General features: G+C 37.5%; 1 protein-coding gene across 1 annotated transcript; it reads left to right on the top strand.

Annotated features, from left to right (window-relative positions):
• The first annotated feature begins 203 nt into the window (after positions 1–203).
• On the top strand, positions 204–6995 carry LOC132134504 (uncharacterized). Its single transcript, XM_059547088.1, has 14 exons — positions 204–866; positions 1156–1248; positions 1409–1789; positions 2417–2518; positions 3442–3674; positions 4168–4346; positions 4438–4539; positions 4634–4979; positions 5063–5180; positions 5302–5393; positions 5500–5614; positions 6107–6379; positions 6520–6693; positions 6781–6995. The coding sequence occupies exons 1-14, from the start codon at positions 641–643 to the stop codon at positions 6993–6995; spliced, it is 2649 nt and encodes an 882-aa protein (XP_059403071.1). The 5' UTR covers positions 204–640.
• Positions 6996–12812: the final 5817 nt, after the last annotated feature.

Raw genomic sequence — 12812 nt, 5'->3', positions numbered from 1 at the left:
TAATTAAAAGCTAGTGTTCTAAACTACTATGACTGCTGAGAAAAGTTTTTGATTAAAATGATCACAGATAAAAGGAAATAAACCAGTTAAAGAAATATTTTTCCTTGTTAATACAAAAGTATAATTAATAACTTAAACATATTTAAAAAAAAATGGCACTGATCAGCCAAACTGGCATTTTGAATGGTTGGTATCAATATCAGCCATGATTGTAAAGATCAGTCCATCCCTTTTGAGCTATTGTATTGTGAGTTTTCAGGCAACACCCGGTCCTACAGTATTCTGGCCTAATACTTACTATAAGCACCCACAGACCTCCCCACCACATCCCAAAGCATGGGCAAACTAGACCAACATTTTCTCAAGTTCTTAAACCTTTCAGTTATTCAGTATATATCTATTTGTATGTAGCATGATCTTCAAATCTGAATGTATTATCTTTCCCTTCTCTCAACAGGTCCCCTTGTTCCTTCATCATTTATTTGAAAACTTCAGTTTCGTTACAAAGCAAAAACAAAGGCACTTTTAAGAGCCACGTTTGTCTAGTTAATTGTTGTTAGTCCGTCTAGTTATCTGTTGTTCTTGCTCATTTGCTCTTCCCCCTATCCCTTTAGTGTTGTCTTGTTTGTCCTTGTTCGTCATGAGTGACCATTCCAATTTCGAACAGGTCCTTAATGAGCTTGATGAGCTTGTTGAACATTCTGAATTAAATTATGAACTCCAGACCTTGGATGATTTCATTAATAAGATGTCGGGAGAACAGGAGGCAGCACCATCCACCAGCCATCAACCTGTCAGGTGGTTGAAGAGAGACAGTGATGGAAATGTTGTCTATGACAGACCAAGGTCATCCCGAAACCAAACGGGTCAGTTTTATTTTTCAGTTATATTACGTAAAGGAGAACTCCCTGTGATTTTTCACATATATCTAAAACAGAAATGTAGATTGTTTTGCCTCTTGGGATTGAATACATGAATCAGTCATGTGTCTGGTATGAGATATGCAGTTTTTTTTTACATACTCACCAAAGTGGAATAGACAACGTAATTGGGCTAATAAAAGTTTGTATCATTGTGTGGAATAAAATGAGCTTGTCAAAATCTTTGGAATTGTAATGCTGTAAAGGTTGATTTGGGTTTTATTTTCTGCTACAGCTAGTCACAGCTACAGTCGTAAGGCTGGTGCTCATCCTAGAATGTTGGACAGCAGCGTTGAGATAACCAACTACTGTCCTCCTGACACTGTTGGTATGTTCTTTTTTTGTCGCTATTAGTTCATTTTGTTTACAGATTCTAATAATTAGAATGTAAATTACATGTTTTTGCAACAGGATAACCGACAACATTCATGTTACATACTTTGATAGTGTAGAAATTAGTTTTTAAATATGATGTACTATTTTAACAGAGACTTTCCTTGAAGAGCTAAACCACTCACAGGGTGATGACTTGGATGATCAGGAAACGGCACCAGCACCACCACGAGCCTCCTCAGACTGGTCTACTCGAAAAAGTCTCCTCTCAGAGAGGTGGGAGAAAGAAAGAGCCTGTCTGGTGAATACCATGGTAGCACAACAAAATGTGACAACTCAGATCTGCCAACAATGTGGCAGCAGTCCAGCTGCTGTCCGTTGTCGTGACTGCAGACCACAACCATTTTTCTGTGCTGATTGTGATGTCAGTATACACCGAAACCACGTATTCCACAACAGGGATGCAACAATAGCTGGATTCTTTCAGCCATTGCCTCCAACAACCTGTGTCGTGGAGAGGGCTCTTTCCCAGTGTGGTAAGCTGTATTTCTTTTTTTTCTTCCCTTTTTTTTTGAGTGTCCCATTTAGGGCTGCACAATTAATGCAATCACAATAGCAATATGATCCAACTGCCTAATGGTAAAATCTGCAAATAATCATAAAAGTCAAATGTCACAAATGTACCTATGCATATTCACGTCATTCTCCTTGACTTGCAACTTCTGGTTGGTGGGTCTGCGTATTGCGTGAAGGGTACAAAAATTCTGATTGGCGAACTTCAGTCAGTCAGTGGGTGTTAGTCTTGTACACTGGCTGTGCTTACCTATCAGAGGTGGCAAAAAATAAAAGAGACATTTGGAATATTGAATTAAATCAAATCATTCACATTTAAAAATCATATTGGAAATGGTAATCGCTTTATCTGTCAGAAAAAAACGCAATATATTGTGCAGCTCTAGTCCCATTCTCATTTTATTTAAATAACTTTACAGTATAATAGGCTTCACAGGAATCTTTTGAGTACTTTCTCTGAAACACACTTAATGACCTTTATCTTTAAAGCTTTTCAAATCATTTATTAAAAAAAATGATTACAGAATACTTTCGAGTTAGTACATAGGACGATGCATGTCTTTAATCCCTGCATATGATGTGTCTTTCAGTGTGTATTGTGCCATTGGAGATGCCCAAAAAAATATGTAGTTGTTCTCCAGGATCGTTGAGTGTCAACACAGGAAAAGTTGTTGCTGTGGTTACAATGAATGGTAAGAATAAGATGAACTTAAGAGAACATTCCAGATCAAACGGCTGTAGCGTCCATATCACATTCTGGGCAAAGTGCCCATAGGGACCTGGGTTGGACTTTAACCTGATTCCACCCCATAGTGCTCTCCCACTCGCTTCCTGACACTTTCCATTGTCCTATTTGAATAGCAAAAAAACTGCTTATCTATTTCTATTCAAACGTTCCCTATAGTGGTCTGCGCTGGGCAGGATTTTCAGTCCCACACCCCCCCCGTTCCTGCAATATTCTGTCCCATTCTGCAATGTGTTGTTTTAGTCCCGCTCCCACCCGCATCGATTACCTTATGTGCATCTCCCGCCTATGAAAGACCGCAGGATAGGCAAAAGGGATGTTCAGTTTTGCATTCTCTCACGAAAGAGGCATTTGACAACTGAGAAAGACTGTCTGATTTTAAGTTTCTTGGTTCTGACTGTACTACATGGGTGATTATAATGTAGGCTACTTTTCTTTAGAAATTCAAGAACATCTGAAGTAGCCCAGTGGTGTCCACTTCTTCTGTCATGCTTTCAATTTCAAGTTTCAGATGGAGCAGCAGGAAAGAATTGAAACCACGTAAACAACATTGTCAGTTAGGCTGCTTAAACCCCTTCTTTTTTTTTATTGCTGCCTAACATATCATCCATCTGAACTATAATTACATACACTACTTTCTCATTTGTGTATGTTGTTTTACACAAATATTTCATTTGTGGAAATGCAGTGAATCATCTGTTTCTCCTGCACCAGCAAACACACCTGTCTCATCCCGGCCAGTCCCGCATAGAGCTTTCAAAACCTGTCCCACGCTGCAGTCTTTTGTGTCGGGACATGCAGGAGGGACCTCTAGTTCCCAATGAATTTGTCAGAGTTGTGCATAATACAATGTGTTCTTGATTTTTCCAGGACGATATGATCTCAGTATGCCTGAGATGAAATGCGAGGCATGCAAAGCCACATGGAGCCCTGGAGTGGATGACTTAGTCCGTAATGACTACTGGCCTGCTACCCTTCACTTTTCCACGGTGTACTCTATAGATGTGTTTTATTCATATGAAGAGTTGAAGATGGCAGCACCAGGACTGTCCTGCCAAGCATTTTTAAGAATGCTTGATCAACGAACTGTCCGCTTTGGCCGTGTGAGTATTAGTGGTGGGAATCACTAACAACTAGTACTAGTATTAACGTGTATTGTAGAATGACTATGGTGATATTATCAACACATTGATTATTATAATTGGAGCATGTTGATGGTATCAAAACACAGTGATTTAGCTATACACGATACATTGATAGAACATCATCTAATATTCAAAATTTTTGTGTAAAAACTACCGCTCTGTAAAAAATCTAAATTCGTACACTAAATGTACAAAAGTTTTGGAGCAATTTATCAACTCAATCACTCAAAACATTAGACCTGTGTATAAGATCAAGTAGTGATGTCCCTGTCACATCCTAGTCATGCAGTTTGCATTCAGAAAAAACAAAGAGCCAAAAGATTTCCAATGATGCACTGGGCTGAGCAGCTGCCTGTGGAGGCTCGATGCTGGAGGATTTGGCGTCACCTTTGACCTTACTGACTTTAGTTAACTGTGAATTATGTTGGCATGTTTTACTGTTTTGAAACAGATTGGGAAGATCACAGCAGACAGCTTCAGAAAAAGTTTTTTGGAGTGGGAGGCTGTTAGATTTGAGGTGGATAAGATCTGCAGGGAGGAGCATTTTGTCTGTCCTGCATGCACCCCAGACATGCTTGCTGTTTCTGTGGATGGAAATCGCAAGCACTACCGGTTTAAGAATGCAGCAAGGTACTTACAAAATGTGTGTAATTTGCAGTGTTGTTAAAGTAACCTTGGCTGTGTCATATTGAAGGTCAATGTGTACCTTTCTTTCATTTAGATCTGAAGAAAAAGCCTTATTTGATGGCATCTTCATTGCAAAAGATGATGAAGTAGAGAGATTTGTGGATTACATTCATTCTACCACCAACCATGTAAACTTGTTTTATAATATTTCTAATAAAAAACACCAATAACATCTTGACATTGTTTGGGTGATTCCTTACTTTTTATAACAACCTTTTTCCATTTTGTAGGTCTCTGGAAGAGGTGTCTGTGGAGGGGGAGTGGTCAGCTGCAAGGGAAACGTCTCAGAAATCCTCAAGTAAAATTGATGAGGAGGGACTTGAGCTTGCAGTCTGTCGACATGGAGTTTTTCTCGCCGCTCTCAACATGTTCAGGGGAGAAATATATGCTTATCCCCTCTACCTGCAGAACAAGCTGGCAAATACGCCAATAAGCTTTTTTGCCATGGATGTAACCTGCAAGTACTGGCCTTACCCCAACAAAGTGACAAAAAGCTGCCCGGAGCTCCAGCACCTTCTGAGCATGAAACCATTCCTCTCAGTGTTTCATGCCAAAGCCCATGATTTTAAATGTGAGGTAAGAAAACATTACAATTTCATTGACTGTCCCTAAACACCTGCAAAGGAATGTTGGCAGCTTTTAAGTATTTTCATCAATAGGTTAAATGGAGTGGAGCTTACCAGCAAGGGGCAGGATTGACACTTGGGGAGGAGGTTGAGCAGTGTAACGCCTTCCTCTCTAGGATTGCTGTGACCACGAAGCACATGTCCAAAGCAGGTAAGGTAACCACACACTGCACTAGACTGAAAGTGTTACAAGAAAATTGTAGCCAGTGAGGGACATGTAGTACAACACAGATTAGTGTTTTTTTTTTATTTTGTATTTTTATTTTTTGTAGGACGTACAGACATGCTTACACTGATGGCCATGCGCTGGAATCAGCAAAAGTTTAATTACTTGGCTACTTCACTTGCCTGCCGATATCAGAAGGTAGAGATGAGTATTGTTATTTTCTTATATTGTAAATACCTTCTATTGTATATTTTTGTAGGTATAACATTTTTCTACTTTCGTTTCCTTTTTTTGTTATTTGAAGGCCACAAAACGTCTGGAAAGCCAACTTCAGGACCTGGAAAGCATGAGAATCCAGCTGGCAGTGACACAGGTTGAAGTTGAGGGCTGGGTCACTGATATTAAGGAGTGGGCAGAAGGTGAGAGTAATACTATTACTTCAATGTCTCAGTTCTGCAGAATAATGGGAGACATGCTTCTGCAAGTAATTATTGTTTTAAAATGAAATCATACATACACAGTTTTTTTGGTCATGTACTAATGCAATAAAAATGCCAAATTTTAGTATGTAGTGCATACACACTGGAAATGATGTCAAAACAAAGTACCCTGAAAGTACCTGAATGGTGCATAGTCCAAAAGTTGGAACATTGGACATTTCTTGCAGTTAGTGGATCCCATCTTGGCTACGTTGTCATTTTCTTTGGTACCCTGTTATATACTTCCTATACACGCTAATAAATATGAAATGATTGAGACTTGCATGTCCTTCCTCTAGGAGCTGTTTTTTTTTTTTATAAAGAAAAAAAAAAAAGCAAAGAGGGATAATCCTTATGGCTTCACTGTAGCGTTTCAGTTACTGCCATGAAAATGTAAGTGAAATGTTTACACTTTTTTTTTTTTTTTCTCAGCAACAACATCCCAAAAGAATGCCGATCTTGACGCGGTGATCAATAGAATGGAGGTGCTGGTGGCCAGCATTAAAAGAAGGTCCCAGCGCCTTTACAAAGACACCGATGGCAGCAAAGGTCGGGCCCGGATCCGGCGCAAAATCAGAGAGGAGAAGGCCATTCTTAGCTCTGTTGTTGAAAAATACAACAGTATGGTTCCAGATACAGAAAGAATCGCCTTTGACATCATTCTCTCTGACAAGACAGTTTGGCCATGGCAGCTTTCACATGGTGGTATGTACACAAATCTGTTGACAATTTTGTTTAATTCACAGTATCAAAAAACTAATTATGCCTTATCCCAGATTATCTCAGAAATTCTTTTAAAAATAATCATACTTACAATTGACTTATTTTCCACAACTGTATCCCAGACGCTGTAGATTTGAAAACCAAGAGAAAGGCATTTGATGTTGTGATGGCTATAAGGAGACTTGAGGAGGAGAAGAAGATTGTTCTTTCTGAGATGGCAAAGCATTGCAAATCTCTCTCCACTCGTGCAGACACACTCAAGATGTCATGCCAGCTTTCCAGTGAGGCATTGAAAAGTACGCATTAAGTAATGCGTTGAAATACTATACTGTACATTGGAATTTTTTTTTCTGATAATTTTTTAATAAATTAGTTTTTACAAGGTGAGCTGTGGGATCTAAATGAAGAAGGGATCAAGGGTTTCCTCAGCTTAACTTTGAGAAAGAAGCAAGAAGTCACCAGAATGATGAAGCATACAAGAGACTGTTATGCTAAAGTTTTGACTGGAACAAGAATGGACTTCCAGAATGATTGGGATGAATACGACAGTGACTCTGAATTGTCAGATGAGTTTGAGGAGCTCTCAAGTGAGAAATGAGTATTAAGTCATTTTTGTTTTGATTTCTTATATTTGTCAGAGTTTCCTTTGTATTTTTTTTGTTTTTTTTTCCACTCTAACAATGCAGCCCTATTTCTGATACCGTGGGGGGTCAGAAATGTTGCTGTGGGGGGCCACCACGGTCAAATCAACATGGAGGAATCACTGTTTGTGGGTCAGATATGCTTGAATAATAGTATTCATCATATCTACATGTGACATTACAACAATAATAATGAGTGTAATTAATTTAAGTAACTGTTTTCCAATAGTAATCTTCTGTTTATGGTAGAACAAAACTATGTGCAGAAAAGTTTGCAGGAAGGTGTAAATATGTAAATATGTGCATTGTAATAATAATAATAAAAAACATAATTCCACTAATGTCATCTGCTGTGGCAAATCTGAGTTTTCCGACAGTTTTACATTGACACACAAACCCATTTTTTTTTTTTTAATTTGGACTCTTGCATTATCTCATGCTACAAATGGTCTCTGAAAGCATCCTTGACAGGACTTAATCAGCTGCTTCTCATGTGCAGTGAAAGTACATAGAGGTTCAAAAAATGCAAAAACTGGCCCAAAACTTGAAAATGTGACTTAATTATATACACAATAGTGGTTATTATATACACACAATTAAATTTTTCTGAATTTGGATGTTTAATAGGGAAGCCTCATTGAATTACTTCAAGATTTGCTTTAATAACAACATTTCCTGACTATATAAAAAACCTACAGTTGAGTGTTTAAAAATACAGCCTAATAGCTCGTTTGACTAATTTGCATTTGTTTTAACTTGTACTGTTTAAAAAACAAAAAATAAACCATACAAAGAGAAGCATTTTTTTTCATGCATGTTATTTAATTTTCTAATATTGTGGTTGATAAATATTAATAGCAGAGGCTACAGGGAAAAAAAACATGAGCATATTTATGTGTGAGACTTTGATTTAAAATCACATTGCATTATTCCATTTTTGGCACACTTCTTGCTCAGCCTTCTGCACACAGACACAAGGAAGCAGACAGACTGGCTAAACCGACCGTCTGCTAGCCGCCTCACGTCACAAAGGTCAGTTAATTCTCAGCACATAGAGACTCTTTCACCTAGATATCACACTATAGAGACTGTGTCTGTTCCCCGAACTAGAAAATACAAAAAACATGCAAACCAAGTTAAGATTAACAATTTAATTGAGGTTCAACAAATAAAAACAGATGCAATACGAATAAACAAATGATAAAGCTTGGCTTATTTAATATCAGATCCCTTTCTACGAAAACACTTTTTGTAAATAATATGATCACTGATCTTAATATAGATGTACTCTGTTTGACAGAAACCTGGCTAAAACCTGATGATTACATTATTTTAAATGAGTCCACCCCCCAAGATTACTGTTATAATCATGAGCCGCATCTAAAAGGCAAAGGTGGAGGTGTTGCTTCAATTTATAACAACGTTTTCAGGATTTCTCAGAGGGCAGGCTTCAAGTATAACTCGTTTGAAGTAATGGTGCTTCATATAACATTATCCAGAGAAACAAATGTTAATGATAAATCCCCTGTTATGTTTGTACTGGCTACTGTATACAGGCCACCAGGGCACCATACAGACTTTATTAAAGAGTTTGGTGATTTTACATCCGAGTTAGTTCTGGCTGCAGATAAATTTTTAATAGTTGGTGATTTTAATATCCATGTTGATAATGAAAAAGATGCATTGGGATCAGCATTTATAGACATTCTGAACTCTATTGGGGTTAGACAACACGTTTCAGGACCTACTCATTGTCGAAATCATACTCTAGATTTAATACTGTCACATGGAATTGATGTTGATAGTGTTGAAATTATTCAGCCAAGTGATGATATCTCAGATCATTATTTAGTTTTGTACAGCACACTCGAACACTAAAGAGAGTAGCCCGGAAAATGGAGCGGAGCTGTAGGAAAACAAAACTAGAGGTATTTTGTATTGCTTAGTGGGAAAGTAACATATCCTACAGAAAAGCATTAAAAACTGTTAGATCCGATTACTTTTCTTCTCTTTTAGAAGGAAACAAACATAACCGCAGGTATTTATTCAATACAGTGACGAAAAATAAAGCATCAACAAGTGTTGGTTCAGTTGATTTGACGCAATCTTTTTTGTTTAAAGTGCTATATAAATAAAGGTGACTTGACTTGGCAACTCACACATCTCATTTAACCATTTCACAAGCTGATGAAAGGGTCGTGACATGGGTCAGAAGGTATCAGATGTCATGTTGAAAGTGGGTGTTATCATTTAGAGCAAACACTCATGGTGAATCAGAGGGTTTTATATTATACAAGGCTGCATTACAGAGTATTTTAATATGAAGATTGTGGAGAGGAATAGAAACCAGTCTCTCCAGGCAAGCATAAAGAATGGGGTCTGATCCATCTTTATTCTCAATACCAAGTATGAGTTCTTATCCTTTGGCAGAAGTTATAGGTACCCCAAACTAAATTTAACATTTCTAAACTATAGCCCTATTTGGACCTACAGTACCTCAATTAAAACTTTAAATAATGTTGTTTGAGGCTGGTTGTACAATAGCTTCATGATATAACGCAAATGGTTGTGTGTTGCTCGTCACTGTTTGTGAAACATGAGCAATAGATTGTTACTGTGTGATGTGCTTCAGCAAGGTTGCCAACTTGGACTTAAGCGTGAGATTGATGCTGAAAGCGTGAGTTGGCAACCCTGGCTTCAGTCTGACTACATATCACTTTGTTTATGTTGTTTTTAATTGTAAGTATAGGTCAGCTGTATGATAAAACAATATGTCAAGTGTTATGTGTGAAGCATTTGAACTCAAAGCAGATATCCCTCTGGGGACAATAAAGGAGGCTATCGCCCAAAGTGGATCATCTGCAAACCATGATATGTAAAAATATAAACGTTGTAGTAGGACAAAATTGTCAACAGGACTATAGCAAACAAAACATTGGAAAGGTCTCAACATGGGGATTAACATATTTCAGTCTGAAGAGGATACATTACTCCTGTTTTGAAATATTGACCTCTGAACCTTGAACCCAGTCCATCTTTGAAGGCTTGTCATTCAGCAACAGTGGACAAGGTGCTAAACACGTAAGACCAGCAGTTATAGAAAGCTCTGGGCCTCTGCTGTCATGTAGATATGGTCACCAAAGTTTAACCACTGTAAGCAGTTTCAAATATGGTAGTAAGCTATTTTCACCTATTTAACGATTACATTTTTAAAATCTGATGACACCAGTGTGTTCCCCATCCCCAAAAAACACAGGGTGTATCCAAAATTGTACACTTTTGACTTCTAATTATGAGAAATATACCAATATACTTTAAACTACAACTCCCATAAGAGACACGCCACATAAACTGTCACAAAGCATGTGCGTTATTCCGGGGTGGGTGGGGGGACATGTTCGACTCCTGTGATTCTGCCGTCTGCCGTGAATCACTATGGCCGTGAATGGTCTTCATTCCATTTCAGATTGCCGCCGGCTGACGAGCACACAATACATGAGCCAAATATCTGAAACTGTATTTTATTATTATTGTTATCTTTATTGTTTAAATCTTCAAATACTAGGTTAGACAAAAACATCAATATAACGAATATTATGTTGTTGTTTTTTTTAAATCTTTTTTTTAATTCAAGAAATGTTTTACAATAGTGCAAACACACATTTCTTAGAAAGCTAGAACATTTCCCAAAAAGCATATATTGAACAAATGAAGTCAATTTTGCCAAAAAACAATTTTTTTTTAAATCTTCTTATCCGCCGAGTGGCACATACTACGTCACTTCTGGAGTCTTCGGTTGATTTAAATTAACGATATTGCGGAGCATAACTTACTGGAACAAAGCTGAGCAACGTGTAGTTGCTGGTGACAAAACCAATGATTATATATGTGTACATTGAAGCGATACTGGCGTTAAAGACCAGCTGATCGCTGTCCGATTCTGTGAATGAATGCCCGCATTGCATTGTGGAATATAGGCTTTGAATGCGTCTAGCTCGGATCATATAGTAATGTTCTGTATTACAGCATACTGTAATATTTCACCGTTAATTAGACCAAAGTAATATGCAAATAAAGAAATTAATACCATGATAACATCTAAATAAATATTGATAGGTGTAGCATTATAGTTTTAAAAATATAAATAAACAACAAAGAAACCCAGCTTCCCTGGCCCATATAGATTGAAAGAATAACATTAAAAGTGTAAAAAAATATATTGTCTTCTGCTTTTTACCCATCCGGGGGTAGACTTGCACACACACATTCAGTGTGTCAAAGTAAATGGAAGGCCATTAGTGCAGCAGCCAGGGTTTCATGTGCCTTGCCTTTAGAAGCATTTTTTAAAAAAGCCTTTAGAAACTTTCCTGAATTAAAAACCATGCTTTCAAATGTTTAGAGGCTTCTGGACCCTCTTGACATCTGGTCCTGGTAAGCCTGTTCATTTATCCACCCCTGCCTACCTCAGCTACCCTTTATACAGAAAATGTATGATTTAGCTAGTGAAATCAACTGCCTCTTCATGGTGTCAGTTAATATGAATGAAAACATGTCCCACCTTCCTACATATTTTGGTGCATCATATTGCAATATATCATTTGATGTGTTGAAGAATATTTCAGCTAATTGGCTAACCCACAAGGTGAATGGAAAGACATAAACAGAAATATAGTTACACTTTGATTTATTTGAACACAGCTTTTAACAAGAATCAGTAATAAAGAAAAAAAACAGCATGACAGCATGTTAGGGTGGAAACCATTGAAAGTGTGTAACGTGGCTCCTCCTTCTCATTTAAAATCGTCACATCCGCAAACAGGATGGCTGTGCCGTAACAGCGATCTCGACAACTCATAGCAGGTATTCAACTCATATTGAATTGTAGACGAATGGGTGACGTCACACATGCTTGACACCTGGTGAGAACTGGCAGGCCGGCTCCCATGTCTCCTCCCAGATTTTTCCACTGTAAGTATCAGTAAAAAATATAAATAATAACAACATTAGAACAGTGAAAAACAGAGGGGCCATTTTAACATAATAGTTTCACAGCCTAAATAGTTTCAAAAAATTATTGTATGGCCTTGTATTTGTTTTTATACAAACCTATACATATATAATGCTTGATGCAATGTAACAGATAAATATCAGCCACTCCGATCTATGAAGTCATAGAAAGTTAACTAGCCAATAGCCTATATCAGTCAACAAGGATGATCTTGGCTGATACTGATTTTCTGCCAGTATATTGGTGAATCTCTACTTCCTACATATAATCACACAGGGGCTATTATGCATGGTACTGAAAAGAACAAGTGGCTAAATCCTGTAGACAATATTTTACACTGCATTTAATCCATCCTGTACCAACAGTGTAACAAACAGTGTAATTAATATACAGGTGGGTCTCCAAAATTACAATATTGTGCAATATTTCAAGCAATTTTTGTTGTTTTAATCTTGATGACAGCTGACAGCTCATGAAAACCAAAAATCATCAAATCACTATATTATAATAAAGAGGCATACAGAAATGTCGACCTTTTGAAAATAAATTAACAAATCTGACTTATCAAAAATTTTAATGCATACATTCTACTTGGTCTGGCTGCTTTTGCACAAATTACTCTAAAATCTCCAGGTAGAAGGCTGCATTGACTCTGGACTTAAAACCTAGTGGACATGACAATTCTCTCAACACTGCTTGTTGGTTGCAAAACTTTGAGACCCATCTGTACATTTACACAGGTGTGCTACAATATACATTCCGACCT

Source organism: Carassius carassius, unplaced genomic scaffold (assembly GCF_963082965.1).
Source record: "Carassius carassius unplaced genomic scaffold, fCarCar2.1 SCAFFOLD_81, whole genome shotgun sequence".
Lineage (NCBI taxonomy): Eukaryota > Metazoa > Chordata > Actinopteri > Cypriniformes > Cyprinidae > Carassius > Carassius carassius.
Note: the sequence above shows the minus strand (reverse complement) of the source record. Positions and strands in the feature narration are given on the sequence as shown.

Bases quoted from the DNA above. Each gene is read 5' to 3' on its own strand.
- LOC132134504 (XM_059547088.1), top strand. From the start codon at position 641: ATGAGTGACCATTCCAATTTCGAACAGGTCCTTAATGAGCTTGATGAG. The intron at 2,519-3,441 runs GTAAGAATAAGA...TGATTTTTCCAG, and splicing joins TGCTGTGGTTACAATGAATG to GACGATATGATCTCAGTATG. The intron at 5,394-5,499 runs GTAGAGATGAGT...TGTTATTTGAAG, and splicing joins TTGCCTGCCGATATCAGAAG to GCCACAAAACGTCTGGAAAG.